Raw genomic sequence first — 19,392 nt, forward strand, 5'->3', positions numbered from 1 at the left:
CCGCCCTCTATGGTTTATAATTTTAGTTATTTCTTTTCAGAGCGGATGCACAGATAATGCATCAAATCAGTGACTTTGTGTCACTAATTTGTGTGTTAAAGGGATATAGTCGTTGGAACTGCGCTCAAAGGTCGTATGGGACCCATACGACCCATAACAACAATGTATCCAAGGCACAATGGTGATTGATGAAAGTTAAAACATGTCTGTCATAATCTATCATCGTATAATTTAGATGTTGCAGTTATGATGATGGGTTGCATCTTGATATCGTGCACGAAATACATTGTTTGTAAACAAAAAACTCGCACAGGCGCAGTTCCGACGACTATATCCTTTTAAGCTAGGCGAAATATTTTAACATTTGATATGTCCATAGACTTACTCTATAGAAAAGGTACTCGACTAGATCATTTGCAATTTATTGCACTTCATAATATAGATGGACAGAGAAGAAAACAATAAGTCTATCATAATTATAACTACCATTTTGTCGATTAGAACTGTATCAAAGCTTCATTTAGGCACAAAACCGAGGGACAAACTCTTCAACACAGAGTTACTATCGTAACATTGACTTTTTGTTCTTGAATATTGCGCATATACAAACTAATAATTGATTTATGTGTACATCGTGTAGATAAAAATAACACCTCATTTGTTTAGCAGTTTCCTTGTTCACAATCTAAAGTATATTCGGAGTATTCGATATTAACTGTGTAACCAGAAGTTATCTTAATTTTTTCAGGAAAACATCAGTTCACTCTATGAGATCATGACTTCGGCGTTACAACAAAACAAGGCAGATTTTGTAGAGTTGTTCATTGCTTACAAAGTGGACATGGGCAAATTTGTGACCTACGAGAGGCTAAACAACTTATACAAATCGGTATTTATCGTTCTTTTTCAAACCATAATTCGAAATAAGTTATCAAAGAATCAAGAGATCGATATGTTCTTAAAATATTTCAGGACGATTTTATGCCTTTGAGAACAACTATACGACTGTTTACTTTTTCGAAAATCATCTAGCGTTGCGAGAAAGTTCTTTTGGCTAGGATTTTCACCAAGAAACGACACTATTTGTACGAGTGCGATGATCTCCTAGAACACTGACTTCGAATTCCCCAATTTTAGGGGTTGATTTTCACAGAAAGGAGAACACAAGTCTTAGAATTTATACGTCAAAACACGGATTACTGTAAGATGTACCATGAAAGTTGTACAAAGACAGTAATCATGTGACAATGTTATAATTGTGATGCAGGTTGTAAAGGGGGACGTTAGTGATGCCGACATCAGAATTAGCACTCGGCACATCTTGGAAGAGAAGCTTAAGCTAGAAAGCCTCGAGAAGGTGAGTACTTGGACCTTGTTTATGTCCTATAACTTTGTCTCGTTATCATGTACCTCGGCGTCACTCATCTTTTCAGTCTGCTTTCAGGAGAACGCCGACGTTCTTGGAAAAGTTTATGCGTTGTTGCGAAAGCTTACGGAAGATGAATATTATGCGCTTTATCAAGAGAGACCAGAGGCAGGCAAAAAGGTTTTGGATCCTGACAAACACTTTTTCCTGTGGGCAGTTTTGCTAAATAGAAGAGCCCTTGCCATTTTATTCTGGAAAAGACTGACCACTGGCAATATCGGTTTGTAATATTCCTTTATCATTTGAGATAAAGATATTTAAGATAATACGTGAATCGAAAGTAAACTTTTAAAACTTTTGCTCAATCCTCAATGAAACTTTAGATTATCTTCTTTCAAATTGGTAACCAATAATAAAAGTCAGGATTCCCTCTGCAAAGTTTTTAATTAGAAAAATGAATTAACCGAAAATTTAACGATAATTGGAAAGTCAAAGGTGGCCGTTATATCCTATGTTTACTCAATTGGGAAAATAAATTTTCGATTGTCAAGAAAGAAAGACGGCGAAAACTTGTTTTCCTCCACAGGCTTCAAAATGGGTCCACACATACGTCAGACCGAAAGGCATTGTGAAACATTTGTGTTCGAAATTGGCCCTGAGATGAATTCTATCCGAACTTGTTATAAACATTCAAATAATCTATTCCTTAAGGCAGTAAATACATAGTGTGATGTGTTTCCTTCGTGGTTCTACTCGGTTTTTGACGTCAGTATTCCGTGACGTCAGTGTCGTGAATGACGTACATATGCCGTCTCGTCGTCACAGGTGCAGCTCTGATCGCCGGTAGGATCCTTCGAGCCTTGTCTGTGTATGCAGAGGAGAAAGAGGAACTTACCTTGCACTTTGACCTTTTAAAGCATGCTGAGTAAGTCATCTTTCAAACTCAATTCGACTTGCTACCACGGAAAGTCACATATGCGCAGTGTTCTGCGAAGTTTAAACATTTGCATAATTGTAGTCATAGCTGCGATATATTTCGAAACCGTTTAACGAACACTCATGGTGAGTTTTAATTGCGATGCAGTTGATGTTGGCACGAATTATAGACTGGCACAGGAACCTTCTCCCTTACAAACACAGTTGAAACAAATCAGAGCACAGGGTACTCAGACTGAATAACAAACGAGTAAGTAAACAAACAAATAAACAAGTACATACAAAGGAAAGGAGACACAAATAAAAACACAAGAGATAACAACACACAAACTATCAATTAAAGGGAGGGGTCATTGGAGCTGCGCTCAATGGTCGCATGGGATCCATACGACCAATGTGAACACCGTATCCACGGTACGTTTGAGATTGATGAAAGTTAAAACATGTTTGTCATAATCTAAAATGAAATGTTGCAGGTATCTTTACCTGATGTATCTAGATATCGTGCATAAAATACATTGTTTGTAAAGATAGTCGCACTGATGCAGTTCCGACGATTCCCTTAAAGGTAGTATTGCTCAAATTTTCCATAAGTAATCTTTCAACCATTCACTTTCAAAATCAAGAATACAAATTGAGTGTCACCGTGCAAATTTTGGTACTAGAGAAACAAATTAATCAATATTTACATAAGCTAAGACGATTAGAATTTTTCTTACTCAAAGAGCTTCAATATGAACCCAATAAGCTTTTGATCAGGAAAGAATTTAAAAAGTTTGAATGAAAAGTGTACTTGTATTATTCGTGTACATTTTACACTAGTTTTTCTATTTTCTTTAAGTCGTATGTATGTATGTATGTATGTATGTATGTATGTATGTATGTATGTATGTATGTATGTATGTATGTATGTATGTACGTACGCACATATCTATGTATCTATCTATCTATGTATCTATCTATGTATCTATCTATGTATGTTTGTGTGTGTGTTACTTATCAGTACGAGGCCTCTGTGGTCAGACTGAGAAATTTTAGTAGTGAGTAAATTGTATGAGAATAAGCACTTTATTTATTCCTTATCATTCTACATCGTATTCCCTATCGCTGATAAAACGTTTTCTGTGCATCTGTTATTTAGCGAGTTTGAAAATCTGGCCATTGGTGTATTAGAGAGCTGTTATGGGGCTAACAAAGACTATTCTAAGCTGGCATTGGTTCGCACCTTGCCTGCATGGGGAAACACGACATGCTTGTCCATTGCATATTCTGCGAAACACATGAACTTTATGCAACAGGATTGTTGTCAGAGCAAACTTCAGAGGGTCTGGAAGGGAAGCTTGTTGATACATTCAAAGACACAGTGGCTGACTGTAAGTAAACCTTTTACAAAGTAAAGTTGCATATAATTATTTCATATAATTAATTTACCTTCACATCAATCAAGATTTAACAAAACTAATGAAAATGTTCTTTTCGTCCCGGTTTATCATCGTAATCATTCTAAAAGCAGTCCATGACGTTTTAAACGCTTAGTTATACTATATCGGTGTGTCATTCTGATTGGCAGAGGGCTCACGTCGGCTTTGGTAAAATAGAAATATACCGGTGCTAAAACGGGCCCCTCAACTGCTTAGAAGGTTCATGTGTTTACGGAGGTAACTCATTCCTCCAAGGTTTTATCTATTACACAAAGGTTGATAAGGAGCATGCGGGGTTTTTTTACGGGGAGGGGGTTCGGTAGAAATCAGTGGGGGATTTGACTTTTACGAAACTGGTTTTTTTAGGGGTTCAAATTTTACAATTAATGATTGAGGGGTCAAATTTTCCGAAGGTTTATATGGAGTTATGGGAAAAAATGACGTTGGAATTTCATCAAAATGTTGATTCACTGTACATTGTAGTCTATGAGGAAACTGAATAATTGTTTTTGATACAAAACTAGCTAAATCTGTGTATTTATAGACTCTTGCATGATTATTGATATTAATGTACTTGATTAGACTGGGGTGGTTGCAGGTATATTTGTGTGCAAGAAATTTGATTTTTAAATTTTACCAAAATGTTGATTCACTACATATTATGGTCTGTTAAAAAAATATGAATAACTTTTTTACAATACACAACTAGTTTAAATCTGTGCTTTAAAAATGTTTGACAATTGATATAAATGTATGTGATAAGATTGTTATGTTTGAAAGAGCTGATGTAAAAAACAAATATGATATTGAATTTCACTTAAGTGATTATTTGTAAAGTTCAAAAAGGATTCTTTGAAAGTCCAAAGGTCAAATGATAAATTGTATGTCAATTAAGATATTATCGATACGGATTGTGACATCTAGCTGGTTTTTGTGCATGAAGATTTGGGAGGGTCACTCTTATTCTTGCAAACACTTTTGAAGGGCCCAATTTTCCACTGAAGGGCCAAAGAGTGCAAAGTGTAAATGAATCAAACCTGTAGATTTTTTTGGTGGGGGGGGGGGTAATATTTTACAATTGATGAATTGAGGGGGGCTCAAATTTTAGAAATTTCATTTCATTTGTCACTTAAGTTCCACCGACCCCCCCCCCCCGGTAAAAACGAATACTCCCAAACATAGCGGTTGTGTGATATAATCGTAGCAAATGCGAGACAGATGGCATGAAGATGGCAGATGAATTACATTATAATTGATTAATGATTAAATATACGGATATATTTAAAATATTAGTGCTACAATTTGGAAAACTGCGTTTCCATATTAGAGAATAGAGCTCGCGCTTTGCCATATCCATGATATCAGCAGTGTCACTTTTTTCGTCTGCATCACTTCCGCTGTCATAGCCTTGCAAGCACGCTTGCTATGTAGCCTACCCTTCCCGTCAACAATGCTCGTTCCTGGCCTAGGCGCTAGATTTCCGTTTACGGTCGCTCACGTTTTGCTTCTATTTTTTAAACTACGGAGGAAACAACTGTTAACACAAAAGAAAACAGACATTTTGATATAATATAATGCCACCGACCCCTTAGTCTACATTCTATGTTGTTAGAACTTACTCGATATAGAACTCGACGTGTTACAGGTGCAGCCAACGGAGCTATTCATCGAAAAAGCTATTCCGGTAGCAATTTTTGAGGGCAGGAGAAATTTTAATTTTGCTAGGGCAGGGGACATATTTTTAGGTGGCAGGGAGCAAATTTTAGTTTTTTTGTCGGGTAGGGCAGATATTGGTTGATTGTCCTGGGGACAGGGCTTGGCGAGAAACGAGGAGAGGGGAAGCTACTTTTACAACGGGGACAGGGAAATTTCAGCCATGGTGTTCCGGGAATGGGGACACAGTGCAAGTACTTATTATTATTGTACTTGGGCCTCAGCCCAAGTACATTTGTTTTCATTCCGTGGGAAAAAACTCTGTAAGGTATAACCATTCCTGGCTGAGACCAGGGAGGGCAAAATGTCTTGGCTTCATCTTTCTTGGCATAATAAATGGCGTAATGATGTTAACTGAATGGAAGTGCTGCTCTCAGCCAGTCTTGAATAAGTGAGATGTGAATATTAATGCTTCTCTATCTGAGTTTTTGCCACAAAATCTTCTGAATATAATCAAAATGTGCATCGAAATGCAACAATTAATGCACCCTCCGTTTCCTAGGCGATGGCACGACCCTTGCTACACCCACTGGACGAGCCAAAGTGGGAGGGGTAATTTCAGTTTGGTCGAACAAGAGGGCTCGAGACCAGAATTTAACATTTAAACTTGAAACATGTTTAATCGCTGACAAGATGTGGACTAGTGTTAATCGAAGTAAAATTGTGAAAAGGAAAGGTTTTATATCCCGGACACAATGAAAAACATTACGACTGGAAACTGTACCCCCAGTTGAGAATAGTAATGCCCACAGCGATGGAGAACACTTATCCTTGAGCTGAGAAAACCAGACCATCATTTCGAAATAGAGCTGCAGATTCGAGAAGCTCGTTCAAAATAGCTAGGTACACCCCATAAAGGGGTGGTTTCGAGTTTTGAGGGCAAATTTCGCCTCCTTCATATAGAAATCGTACGTTTGTTTTCCAGGAGAACACACCATTTGACACAAAATTTGCATGTAAAGGGGTCGCCAGTAAGCACGTGGTCAAATCTGGCATAAGAAACAATATGAAATGTTGGGTAAAGCCAGTCCAAAATAAACTGATTTGAACTTTTGTGTTTGTAATTTATACCACTGCAGTAACATTACCTTTTTTTGACAACATCACACAATGTAATACGTTTTGAAACTGAATACTCCGACGTATTCTGTGTCTCCTTTGCTAAAAAATACGGTATGCCGATTACCATGTAAGGAGATGATGACGTCAAGACAGATTGTAGTGTGTTGGTCCTGGATGGTGCACGAAGTTTTGTCAAGGTAGCTTGTGTATTTATTTCCTAAATGGAGAGATTAGGGTCGATCTAAACGAAGGCCGAAGAATGTTATGATTCTCTAAGCGAGCTGAACTCTAACGCGAATGGTTGGATAATTTGGAGGATGTCTAGAATGATCTCGTCTCATTAAGATTATTTGGCGGTCAGTAGTATGATTTCAACTGCGTCACAAGTTTGCGAAATGAGTATTCCGTCGAACGTTCAACGAACGATATTTTAGAAATCTGGAGACATGGCACATCGCATTTTTATTTTAATATTTTATATTTTACAAAAGATGTAAGAAGCAATGATTTTGTCGAAAATTCTGAAAAAAATATAGAAAGATTTGATCGCGAACACATTTTCACTTGGGGTCAACTAGCTCTGCGTACGATGCTGTGTGTTCCGCTACAGCTAATCGCCCCGCTCACCACAGCCCTGCAAAGACCCGTACGCGTACGTAGGGTCGGTGACTTCAAATCCATTTTGGGACTTGACGTAAAAAAGCCAAATTACTGCCGAAATTCAGCGTTCTTGGGCCCAAGTCGTATCCCAGCCTACCTCAGCTACTCGATCGCTTCCAAAAATGACAGTCTTTTATTCACTTCTCGTAAAATAACCGTCGATGTCGGCAACTCTCTCGCTAGCCCTGCGTACGATGCTGTGTGTTAGCTGTAGCACATAGCATCGTACGCAGGGCTAGGGGTCAACATGGGTCGCAGCCATTTTGCCTCAAAACTTATTTCTGTCTGCACTCAAAACTCAAAAATGTCGGATATGAACCTGAAAGATCGATGCAATTTTGTCAAACTTCGGCGAAATTTCAGCATATAGACAAAATTTCATCTAGGTAAGGTAAATTACTGAAATTTGATCGACAAATAATCCTGAGCTTGAACGTGACAGCTCGCCTTCTCCGGGAAGTCAAGTATCCAGCTGCTCATACACAGTTGCCCATATGGCCAGGTTTATGAGATTGTTTTCAAGCGACGACGGCAGACCGTACGGGGCTCTGGATATGAACCTACCGCCGGTGTAGCTGTAATAACTGTTGCGTTGTTTTAGTGCCCACGGACGAAGTCACTGGTGACGGAGTAGTTAGAGAGTTAGAGAGTTAGTTAGTGAGTTAGAGTTAGTTAGTTAAGAGTTTAGTAAGAGTTAGTTTAAAAGTTAGTATAAGTTAGTAGAGTAGTAGTAGTAGTAGAGAGAGTAAGTTAGTAGTTAGAGTAGTTAGAGTGAAGTTAGTAGAGAGTAGAGTAGAGTAGAGTAGAGTAGAGTAGAGTAGAGTAGAGTAGAGTAGAGTAGAGTAGAGTAGAGTAGAGTAGAGTAGAGTAGAGTAGAGTTAGAGTAGAGTAGAGTAGAGTAGAGTAGAGTAGAGTAGAGTAGAGTAGAGTAGAGTAGAGTAGAGTAGAGTAGAGTAGAGTAGAGTAGAGTAAGTAGAGAGTAGAGTAGAGTAGAGTAGAGTAGAGTAGAGTAGAGTAGAGTAGAGTAGAGTAGAGTAGAGTAGAGTAGAGTAGAGTAGAGTAGAGTAGAGTAGATAGAGTAGAGTAGAGAGAGTAGAGTAGAGTAGAGTAGAGTATAGAGTGAGTAGAGTAGAGTAGAGTAGAGTAGAGTAGAGTAGAGTAGAGTAGAGTAGAGTAGAGTAGAGTAGAGTAGAGTAGAGTAGAGTAGAGTAGAGTAGAGTAAGTAGAGTAGAGTAGAGTAGAGTAGAGTAGAGTAGAGTAGAGTAGAGTAGAGTAGAGTTAGAGTAGAGTAAGTAGAGTTAGAGTAGAGTAGAGTAGAGTTAGAGTAGAAGAGTAGTAGAGTAGAGAGTAAGTAGAGTAGAGTTAGAGTAGAGTAGAGTAGAGTAGAGTAGAGTAGAGTAGAGTAGAGTAGAGTAGAGTAGAGTAGAGTAGAGTAGAGTAGAGTAGAGTAGAGTAGAGTAGAGTAGAGTGAGTAGAGTAGAGTAGAGTAGAGTAGAGTAGAGTAGAGTAGAGTAGAGTAGAGTAGAGTAGAGTAGAGTAGAGTAGAGTAGAGTAGAGTAGAGTAGAGTAGAGTAGAGTAGAGTAGAGTAGAGTAGAGTAGAGTAGAGTAGAGTAGAGTAGAGTAGAGTAGAGTAGAGTAGAGTAGAGTAGAGTAGAGTAGAGTAGAGTAGAGTAGAGTAGAGTAGAGTAGAGTAGAGTAGAGTAGAGTAGAGTAGAGTAGAGTAGAGTAGAGTAGAGTAGAGTAGAGTAGAGTAGAGTAGAGTAGAGTTAGTATAAGTTAGTTTAGTAGTAAGTAGTTAGAGTAGTTAAGATGAGTAGAGTAGAGTAGAGTAGTAGTAGTAGTAGAGTAGTTAGTTAGAGTAGAGTAGAGTAGAGTAGAGTAGAGTAGAGTAGAGTAGAGTAGAGTAGAGTAGAGTAGAGTAGAGTAGAGTAGAGTAGAGTAGAGTAGAGTAGAAGTAGAGTAGAGTAGAGTAGAGTAGAGTAGAGTAGAGTAGAGTAGAGTAGAGTAGAGTAGAGTAGAGTAGAGTAGAGTAGAGTAGAGTAGAGTAGATAGAGTAGTAGAGTAGAGTAGAGTAGAGTAGAGTAGAGTAGAGTAGAGTAGAGTAGAGTAGAGTAGAGTAGAGTAGAGTAGAGTAGTAGAGTAGAGTAGAGTAGAGAGAGTAGAGTAGAGTAGAGTAGAGTAGAGTAGAGTAGAGTAGAGTAGAGTAGAGTAGAGTAGAGTAGAGTAGAGTAGAGTAGAGTAGAGTAGAGTAAGTAGAGTAGAGTAGAGTAGAGTAGAGTAGAGTAGAGTAGAGTAGAGTAAGAGAGTAGAGTAGAGTAGAGTAGAGTAGAGTAGTAGATAGAGTAGAGTAGAGTAGAGTAGAGTAGAGTAGAGTAGAGTAGAGTAGAGTAGAGTAGAGTAGAGTAGAGTAGAGTAGAGTTAGAGTTAGTTAGAGTAGAGTAGTAGAGTAAGTAGTAAGTAGAGTAGAGTAGAGTAGAGTAGAGTAGAGTAGAGTATAGAGTAGTAGAGTAGAGTAGAGTAGAGTAGAGTAGAGTAGAGTAGAGTAGAGTAGAGTAGAGTAGAGTAGAGTAGAGTAGAGTAGAGTAGAGTAGAGTAGAGTAGAGTAGAGTAGAGTAGAGTAGAGTAGAGTAGAGTAGAGTAGAGTAGAGTAGAGTAGAGTAGAGTAGAGTAGAGTAGAGTAGAGTAGAGTAGAGTAGAGTAGAGAAGGTAGAGTAGAGTAGAGAGAGTTAGAGTAGAGTAGAGTAGAGTAGAGTAGAGTAGAGTAGAGTAGAGTAGAGTAGAGTAGAGTAGAGTAGAGTAGAGTAGAGTAGAGTAGAGTAGAGTAGAGTAGAGTAGAGTAGAGTAGAGTAGAGTAGAGTAGAGTAGAGTAGAGTAGAGTAGAGTAGAGAGTAGAGTAGAGTAGTAGAGAGAGTAGTAGTAGAGAGAGTAATTATAGTAGAGTAGAGTTGAGTAAGAGTAGTTAGTAGTTAGTTAAGTTAGTAAAGTTAGATTAGAGTAGGTAGTAGTAGGTTAGAAGTTAGAGTTAGTAGTGTAGAGTGAGTTAGTTAGTAGAGATAGAGAGTTAGTAGTAGCGAGTTAGTTATAGGTTTGTCATGTCAGTCTGTCGTCCGTGTTCACGCAAGATATCTCAGACATGCCCTGGTCAATTTCTTTCAAACTTTGCAGTACAAGAATAGTACCCAACCCCATACAGATGCACGTCGATTTGTTTCACAATGCGATCGAATTTGGTCGTGTTAGAGGACTTTTTAGTTTACACCTCCATAGACTCCCATGTATAAGGTAGTTCTCCATAGACTTTCATGTATAAGGCCAAGAAAAATAAAATTTAGTTTCTCATCGTATTCATATTGCCTAAAGGATGCAGTGACACAGTTTTTGTCCCCACGGATAAAGTTCAGGGGGCTTATAGATTGGGTCATATCCGTCCGTGAGTCCATCAGTGAGTCCATCGGTTCACGCAGATATCTCAGACATTTTGACAAAATATCATGTGACCTTGGTGACCTTTGACCTCAAATATACATTATTGTCCATAACCCAGTAACCACAAGTGCTAAACCTTTCATATTTGGTATGATGGGACACCTTATGACGCCACATACTGTACCTCATTAAATATGCGCATAATTTTGAGCGAGCCAATAGAGCTAGAGGTCTGATTTTTGGTATATAGGGATAAGTTAACAATATAATTTGTTTGACAAAACGTCACGTGACCTCAATGACCTTGACCTCAAATATACATATTTGTCCACGACTCAGTAACCACAAGTGCTACACCCTTCATATTTGGTATGATAGGACACCTTATGACACAATATATTGTACCTCATAATTATGCGCATATCTTATTTGAGCGAGCCAATAGAGCTAGAGGTCTGATTTTTGGTATATAGGAATAACTTAGCAATACAATTATTATGACAAAATGTCACGTGACCTCAATGACCTTTGACCTCAAATATATATATTTGTCCACAACTCAGTAACCACAAGTGCTACATCCTTCATATTTGGTATGATAAGACACCTAACGACACCACATATTGTACCTTATTAATTATGCGCATATCTAATTTTGAGCGAGCCAATAGACTAGAGGTCTGATTTTTGGTATATAGATAGGAATAACTTAGCAATACAATTATTATGACAAAATGTCATATGACCTCAATGACCTTTGACCTCAAATATATATATTTGTCCACAACTCAGTAACCACAAGTGCTACACCCTTCATATTTGGTATGATGGGACACCTTATGACACCACATATTGTACCTCATTAATTATGCGCATATCTAATTCTGAGCAAGCCAATAGAGCTAGATGTCCGATTTTTGGTATATAGGGATAACTATAGGGTAGAAATCTAAATATGCCCATCTAAATATTAGACATCTACCATCGAGAACAAAAGAAATTTGCTGTAATTTGAATATTTAAGGAGTTTAAGCAATTTCACTATAAATAAAGAACCCCTGCCTCAAACTCCACAAAAGTTGCTAGACATATTTTGCCGTTGTCATGCGATTGCTTCGTTTAATAACCAGTTAATCAAATGCCTAATTGACAGGAGGAAATTCAAGACCATATTTGAATAGTAGTAGTATATATTGTCCTCAAAATTACTCTATCTCGGCCAAGTACTCATTGCCTTCAGCAATACTGCCTTGTTATTATATTATTATTATATCTTTATTTCAGATTATAAAAATCCATAGCAAAACAACAATACATTTTAAAATATACGCTTACTCCAAACTTATACCTTTTAAAGGTAACTTAGCCTATCGATTGACCACACATCTCACTCTATGTACTGCGAGATGGAAACCAAATAAAGGCCACTGCAGTATGTGTTTGCATGGGAATGTTAATTTTCAGGGGAATTTTTTCTCAGGGCAGGGAAAATCGACATTTTTTTTTTTCACCACAGGGTATACGGTAGCTTCATGTCTGCAGGTGAAATGGAATCATTTTTTTGACAAAAATTTGAGGGGAATTTTTTTAACAGCAGGGGAAATCGGCAAGTTTTTTTTTTCGCCACGGGGCAGCGGAGCTTCAAACATTCACAGTGGGGAGGGGAAACATGCAAAAATATGTGGGAGCGGGTAAAAATGAAGTTTGAGTGCGGCAGGGTAAGTCAAAAAATTGTCAGTGGGAGGGCAAATTATGAACAGCTAATTAATTACCCTCATGACATAAAATTAGTCAGTTCACATACTTGTCATGTACAATATATCTTATCATAGTAAGGACCCCTTTAAAAGTGCATTGTTCGTTGGCTGCACTTGGTGTTATATGTCGCGCATTGTACGACTCTCGTGTATATCCGCCTGTGGCCGGGGTCATTGCATAGACTGAAATCGAGCATCACGTTTCGCACGTTTTTGAATGCAAAGTAGGGTCACTGTTTTGCTTGTTAAACTTGCTGCTTTTCTTTTTACTGTTTCCTTGCATTTTTATTACAGTTTTTAGTGGGGACTATTTTGCCGATCTTTCCATTCATGGCATTTCTTGCTAATGATTTTGAGGACGAAAAGGATGGCTATAAAAAGGGAACATCTACAGAAAGTAGTATTCGGAATTACTTCTTCCGCTGTAAATCAGTCTATCATAAAAAGAAGACCGAAGTGAGACGGTCGGGTATTGAAGAGGAAGACGTCACCTTTTGGGAAGGAATGAAATATTACTACACCGCACCAATCACCAAATTTTTCTATAGCATGGTAAGAATACTGTTGTGTGGTGCCTCTTTGAACAATCAAGAATGACATAATTTGAAAGGATAAGTTATAATTTTGATCATATTTTTCACTTTTTTTGGAAAATATGTTCATTTTTCTTAGTTTTCCTGAAGTATATTTAAACAGAGAATATTTAGTTTACAGCCTTGCAAACATAACGCATTGTGTGCAATATGCAACGTTCATGCGAATAAATAAATTCATATCCGGACCAAACTTCGGCTGACCTTAATAACACCGCACTGTGCAAATACAAGCCGTCATCCGAGGTATAAGACAAGTGTTTCGTTATGACTTTTAAAGTAAAAAAAACTGTAGTCTACAAATAGATGTAAACGAATGGAAAAAAATAATCAAAATACAAATGAACGTAAAAGTATGGGAAAATATCGTTAAAAGTTGCAGTTTATAATTTGAGCATTTGTTGATTGTTGTCTGTGTAATGTATTCTTGTATGTATTCTCGTTTGTCTAATACTATTGGTATATATTCTGATTTGTCCTTTGGTCAGAAAAAGCACATTTCTCAATAATTTACCCATCCGTCGATGTGATTAAATATAACCGTGAAAGAGTCCTCGTCTTTCCCATGTAACCCTTATAAAACACACAATGCCTTAACCACAATATCACAACAGCACTTACTTTGCCAAGAATTTCTTACCCGTCCATGTTCCATGTTCGATCCAGGTCTCATACATCATACTGCTGTTACTGTTTGCCTTGTTCATACTGACCGATTTGAGACCACGCGAAGAACCCAATTCACCAGGTACCATTGAATGGATTGTTGTTGTCTGGGTCAGTACTTTGATGGTGGAAGAGTTCAGACAGGTCAGTGAGTAACCTCTTCTTGTAATTTGATTATTATTATTATTATTATTATTATTATTATTATTATTAGATAGATAGATAGATGTATTTCAGTACTACTGGCCATACATTATTATTATTATTATTTTATTGTTGTTGTTGTTGATCTTTGTTTATTAATCTTGATAAGTGTTTGAAAACCTCTTTTTATGAAGGTGGAGACAACATTTTTCAAGGACACTTACATGCTGTACATTACAGCAAATAAAAGACTAGACTTTCTTTAGGTCGACAATGAAGACTCGAAGAAACACACCAAAAGGAAATAAATTCATGACAATTACATTACATTTACATTTCATGCCTTTATTCTATTTCTACTGCGGGAGCTTGTGGGTGAAGAAGAGCTCATGAAGTTTGAAGTCAGTTTCAAAGAAATATTTATAATGTACATATTGAATCAATGTTTACACAACGTGTTTTGTTGGAATTCAAGAAATAAAGTTCTTGAATTCTGGATTGAGTACAACATTTGAGGTACATTTGTCACTAATAAATAACTTTAAAACGTTATCATTGTGTGATACTTATGCCCTTATTTGCAATAAACGATGACAAATGATTTAGTGCTTGCAATTCGCCATCTTGGACAATGCCAGCACTGATATGCCTAAGAATTGCACGTACTACATAACTATATTTGACTCTCTCTTCAACAGCTGATCGTTCGTGAACCAAAATCGTTGAAATACAAAGCCATCAGTTGGTTTTCCGAAGTATGGAACCGGTTTGATTTGGCCATGTATTTGCTGTTTGCAGTGTCTTTTCTGTTGCGCCTTCTTCTTCCTCCAAGTAAATTTGCCACCGCAAGAGTGATGTACTGCGTAACTTTCATCGCCTTCTGTGTTCGTCTCCTTCACATGGGCTTTGTATTCAAAGAAGTTGGACCTAAAATCATCATGATAATTAAAATGGTAAGCGGAACGTCTAAGTATAAAATTTGAAATTTGTGTTTAGGTAGAATTTGTCTCGGGGACAGATACTCTGACTCGCAAATTGTTACAATTCTTTTTTGATCTACCACTTGTGAGGGGTCATTTTAAAGATTGTGGAGTAGGAACATTCTCACCGTCTCAGTTTCGAAAATCTAAAAATTTATATTCCCCATAGAGTTAACACAGGAATGGCGGCCATTTTGAATAATTTCAAATATCGGTAAATGTCATGCAGGTAATTTGTTTCTGTAGTACCAAACTTTGCATTGTGACCCCTAATTTTTATTGTTGATTTGGTAAGAGTATGATTGAAAGTTTCATTGACGAAAGTTTTAGCAAAAGTTTTAGTCTTTCACTGTCGAGGCGCGTACTATCTTAAGTTTATGAAGGACAATCATTATGTTACATGCCGTAAGAAGTACTTGTGTTCGGTGACTTCAGATCGCTGAGAACTCGTGCGCTGATATTTGTGATTGTTGCATGGAATAATTACATGACAATAAAACTGACTTTATGGATTGGTATGGAATAAAAAATTTATCTTCTGTTGCAGGTGAAAGATCTCACCTACTTCCTTTTTATACTGATAGTTTTCATTGCCGCTTTCGGCGTTGCTAACGAGGCTATCTTGTATCCAAACATGGAACCGCACTTTCATTTGATGGTTCGATCTTTGTATAAACCTTACTGGCAGCTTTACGGCGAGCTGTTTTTGGAGGAAATTGAAGGTACACAATCTACTTCACTTAATGTTCCCAGATTATTTTAAATGATTTTCTAATTCTTTTACTAGTGCTGTAGTCATTTTCACAGATGTCGCAGACTAGACAGAAAGTACTTAATAAAACTTGTTTACTACTCAATTGGCTAAAAATATTGTATAATTGGAAATTACAATTATACGTGCATCCACCTAAAACCGTTGAAATAATTAAAAGATGCTGCAACACAAATCAACCTGGCATTTCTACATTTCCCACAATGTAGAAATGCCAGGATGCTGCAACACAAATCAACCTGGCATTTCTACATTTCCCACAATGCCCTACGCAAATTTGTTAACATCTTTCCAACTCTTCATTTACTTTTAAGGACTGGTCGAAAACGAGACTTGTTATGAAGATCCCAGATTCATGAATGTCTGCCCTCAAGTTGACGAATATCGATGGGTGGCGCCCACTCTGACGGCAATCTACATGCTTGTTTCCAATATCTTACTCATTAATTTACTCATTGCTATGTTCAGGTGACTTACATATCAAGATGCATTAGTCCACCAAAAGATACACTTTCACAAACAAGGCAAGACAAAAGTGACATGTGTCTTTAACTGTTTGTGATTGACATTGAACTGATACATGTAGTGATTGACAAGCACTGTACCAACTGAGGGCAAATGTCTTCAGCAAGCAATTAGATTTGTTTTGTTTCAACATTGAACAGTGAACTGTTAGGAAAGGTTCATAGAGCCATCGTACTTGAATGGCAGCTCTTTGATCAGCGCCATACAATAGCAAAATATATTTAAGACAGTCATTGTTAAAATTTAGGGATTGTTCGAGACTTACTGCAGAAATGAGGTAGTATCTTTGCATGCAGCTGATTCTTTACTTCAACAATGAATTCTTTGTGTCTCTTTTCCACCAGTTTTACATTTCAAAGAGTGCAGGAGAACGCAGAAGTAATCTGGAGATTTTATCGTTTTGGACTGATTAGCGAGTATCAAGACAGACCAACACTTGCGCCACCACTCATTATTATCAATCATGTATATCTATTAATTATTTACCTGAAAAATCGTAAGTTGTATAATATTCTTCTCTCAGACATTTCGACTTTAATAATTCATAAATGTTTAATTGGTTGGAGTACGATATGTAGCATTACAAATCGAATATTTTTTTGACATATGATGCATATTATTTATGAGAACATTCTGGAGATTCTAAGTATTGTCTCTGTCAGTGATGTAATATAAATTGCTTTCTAAGGACAAAGTTCTTCAACTTATGACATAATTTTGACTTCTTCTCATCTCTACTTTAAAAAAACCCCAGCTAAAACAAAAAGTAATGTGGTCGTCACTGCAGCTTTCCTACGTTTACATAGTGTTTAATTTGTAAAAAATGGCAGTATTTGCGAGTCAACAATCGTCAATACTACGAAAATATTCTGGTATTTCCTTTCTCATAACAGGTGTCATGAAAAAGACGGAAAAGGAGTCCCATTCTCTGTGTAAGCCTTCCTATAAATCAATTTCTATCGATTAGCGTACCTCAGGCGTCAATCATCGGTTGTTGACCATGAACTTCCATTTCATACAATCGCATGCACGACTGCTGATATCTTAATCGTGGTATCTGCAGTATATCCAGAAATCTGTTCTGGTCTACCACATGAAGTCGTGGAACTCACACAAAACTCTGGATTCACACGTATTTCGCTAATGTAAAAAAGGTCATTTATTTATTTTAGTTATTCATTCATGACAAAAGTCAGGGGTCATGGGCGGATTTTCATCCATTTAAACCTCTTCCAAAGTTAAATTTTACAAGAAGATGTGATCGAATGTTTTGTAGGTGTCAAGTTGAGAAAAGACAGCACAACTGATGATGGCAGGCTCCCTACTGATGAAAATTTGAATCTGTTTGAGAAGATACACTTACAGAATTATTTCATCAAGAAAAACCAACAACAGTTGAACTCATCCACTGATAAAAGGTATATATGTATATATTTCACTGTTTCAACGTACCACTTTAATCACCTACAAACATGTTATCTATTCAACCTTCATCCGTCCATCCATCCATCCATCCGTCCATCCATCCATCCATCCAACCAACCAACCAACCATATGACTCTTAAGCCATTCATTCAACCGTAATATTTCATACATCCAATCGTACATAATTCATACATCATGGTCCGAAAAACAATCGTCTCATATTCTTATCTACCCAGCCTGTTTAGCTCTACTACACAGGTCTTGTCAAATTGATTTTTGTCCACAGGCGTTCATCATCAATTGTCCGTTATCTTACAATCGTTTGAAATCTTCTATTTTCATTTCTTTTTCAAAATCATATTCTCTGAAACAGGTTGTACAACGATTTGGAATTTGATTTGTTGATTTCAAGGAATGATCTTTTTTATTTAGATCAAATGATCATGACATTTAACATTCTCTTTATTTTTGTTCAAGATACTTCTTTAAATGAGCTCTTCCAAAAGCTTTTACATTGAAGTAACCCTATTCAAATTTGCCAAAATGATGATGACATTTTAATACGTACACTATTATGTCAATTTTTTTCATTTTAGTCATAATCTTTGTTATCTCAAATTGCAAGTTCAATATCTTGAAATTGGTTCAGAGATTCCGAGGGATCAACTCATTCAAATCTTTGCAAATGATAAAATGTGCAAATGTGTATTTTTGTAAAATTGTCGTCGCACTTTTGGTTTTGGTCAAAACACCATCTTCTCCGAGTCTTAAACACTTTCAAGATGCCTATCGAACTCATTCGTAGGTGTTGAAACAATGATGCGATATAATTTGCATGTAACTGTAACATTTTTTAGTTTTGTCAAAGAATCACTGGAACATTGTTTCATTTTTTAGTTTCTGTGGTCTTATTCATTGTTTCAAAATTCTGTTAGTCTGAAATTACTGACTTGTAACTTCAAACGTCAACATTCTGTGTGCTCTGTAAATTATAAATTGTTTCCTGCGAAAAATCTCTCCGGAGCTGTATATTGCCTTTTCAGTTAATTGAACCAGCCTTTCTTTTCTTTGTGTGATCGATTCCCTTGTTTTTTAAAGTGTAACTCTTTATTTATATTTCCTATAATTCGTCTTTCAAATGTCTCATTTCCGTTTTCAAACGCCAGATTGGACACAGTGCTTCATGAAGTCGGTGAAATCAAAGAATGTATGGGTCAAGGCAGTAAAGCTGGTCCCAAATCAACTGACTCAGTTGAAGACAGAATTCACAAATTGGAGGAAAAGATGGATGAGATGTTGAGACTCATGAAGGAGTAATCATAAAGGGCGCAGGCACATCGTTCTGTACTTATCCAAGCTACTCAATATACCCGCATAAATATTGTCCCTTTATCGCGAGACTGAACAGTTGAATCCAGCCGGATTCTGACGTAATTTGGGTGTTCCGATATCGTTGTAAAAGATGAAGTTTATTTCTATTCATTTCTGGTTTGTTTTCGGTTTACACGATACTATTCGAGTAATATTTAAAGAAGTGACAACTCTGTCATGACCGCGCGATCTAATAACGACATATTAGTATATCGCGCGATGTCGATCGAGCGATTTAATCCTCTGATAAGGTCAACGCTAGACGATTAGCTATTGTTTATGGACTCGTAGCAGTCATCAAGTATTGCAATTAAAGTGTGGAGTAAAGTCAGAGGAGACCGTTGGTAGCGAAAATGTGTCTTTATTACAAATATGATGGATTGCAAAACGAAGGAATTAAGCACATTCATAACGGAGAGATGTTCGCACTATTCCATATGTTAAACTGTAGACACTTTACCAATTTAAACGTAGATTGATTTTTATTTCCGCCTCTTCCCAGGTCAGTTAAAAATAATTCAAAACAGTGAAAATATGGAGACGAAGGTAAAGGGCTCCGCCCGTCCCCTTTGAA

The 19,392-nt window shown here is 37.1% G+C and overlaps 1 protein-coding gene across 1 annotated transcript; it reads left to right on the forward strand.

Annotated features, from left to right (window-relative positions):
- Window positions 1-1,359: 1,359 nt before the first annotated feature.
- Window positions 1,360-18,852, forward strand: LOC139144855 (transient receptor potential cation channel subfamily M member-like 2). Its single transcript, XM_070715657.1, has 12 exons — window positions 1,360-1,646; window positions 2,192-2,291; window positions 3,444-3,675; window positions 12,637-12,894; window positions 13,602-13,745; window positions 14,444-14,698; window positions 15,273-15,447; window positions 15,812-15,965; window positions 16,367-16,518; window positions 16,916-16,954; window positions 17,299-17,440; window positions 18,614-18,852. The coding sequence occupies exons 1-12, from the start codon at window positions 1,379-1,381 to the stop codon at window positions 18,762-18,764; spliced, it is 2,070 nt and encodes a 689-aa protein (XP_070571758.1). The 5' UTR covers window positions 1,360-1,378; the 3' UTR covers window positions 18,765-18,852.
- The last annotated feature ends 540 nt before the right edge of the window (window positions 18,853-19,392 follow it).

The sequence above is a fragment of the Ptychodera flava genome, chromosome 12 (assembly GCF_041260155.1).
Source record: "Ptychodera flava strain L36383 chromosome 12, AS_Pfla_20210202, whole genome shotgun sequence".
NCBI classification, from domain to species: domain Eukaryota; kingdom Metazoa; phylum Hemichordata; class Enteropneusta; family Ptychoderidae; genus Ptychodera; species Ptychodera flava.

Bases quoted from the DNA above. Each gene is read 5' to 3' on its own strand.
- LOC139144855 (XM_070715657.1), top strand. From the start codon at position 1,379: ATGTCCTATAACTTTGTCTCGTTATCATGTACCTCGGCGTCACTCATC. The intron at 15,448-15,811 runs GTACACAATCTA...TTTACTTTTAAG, and splicing joins GTTTTTGGAGGAAATTGAAG to GACTGGTCGAAAACGAGACT. The intron at 16,519-16,915 runs GTAAGTTGTATA...TTCTCATAACAG, and splicing joins AATTATTTACCTGAAAAATC to GTGTCATGAAAAAGACGGAA.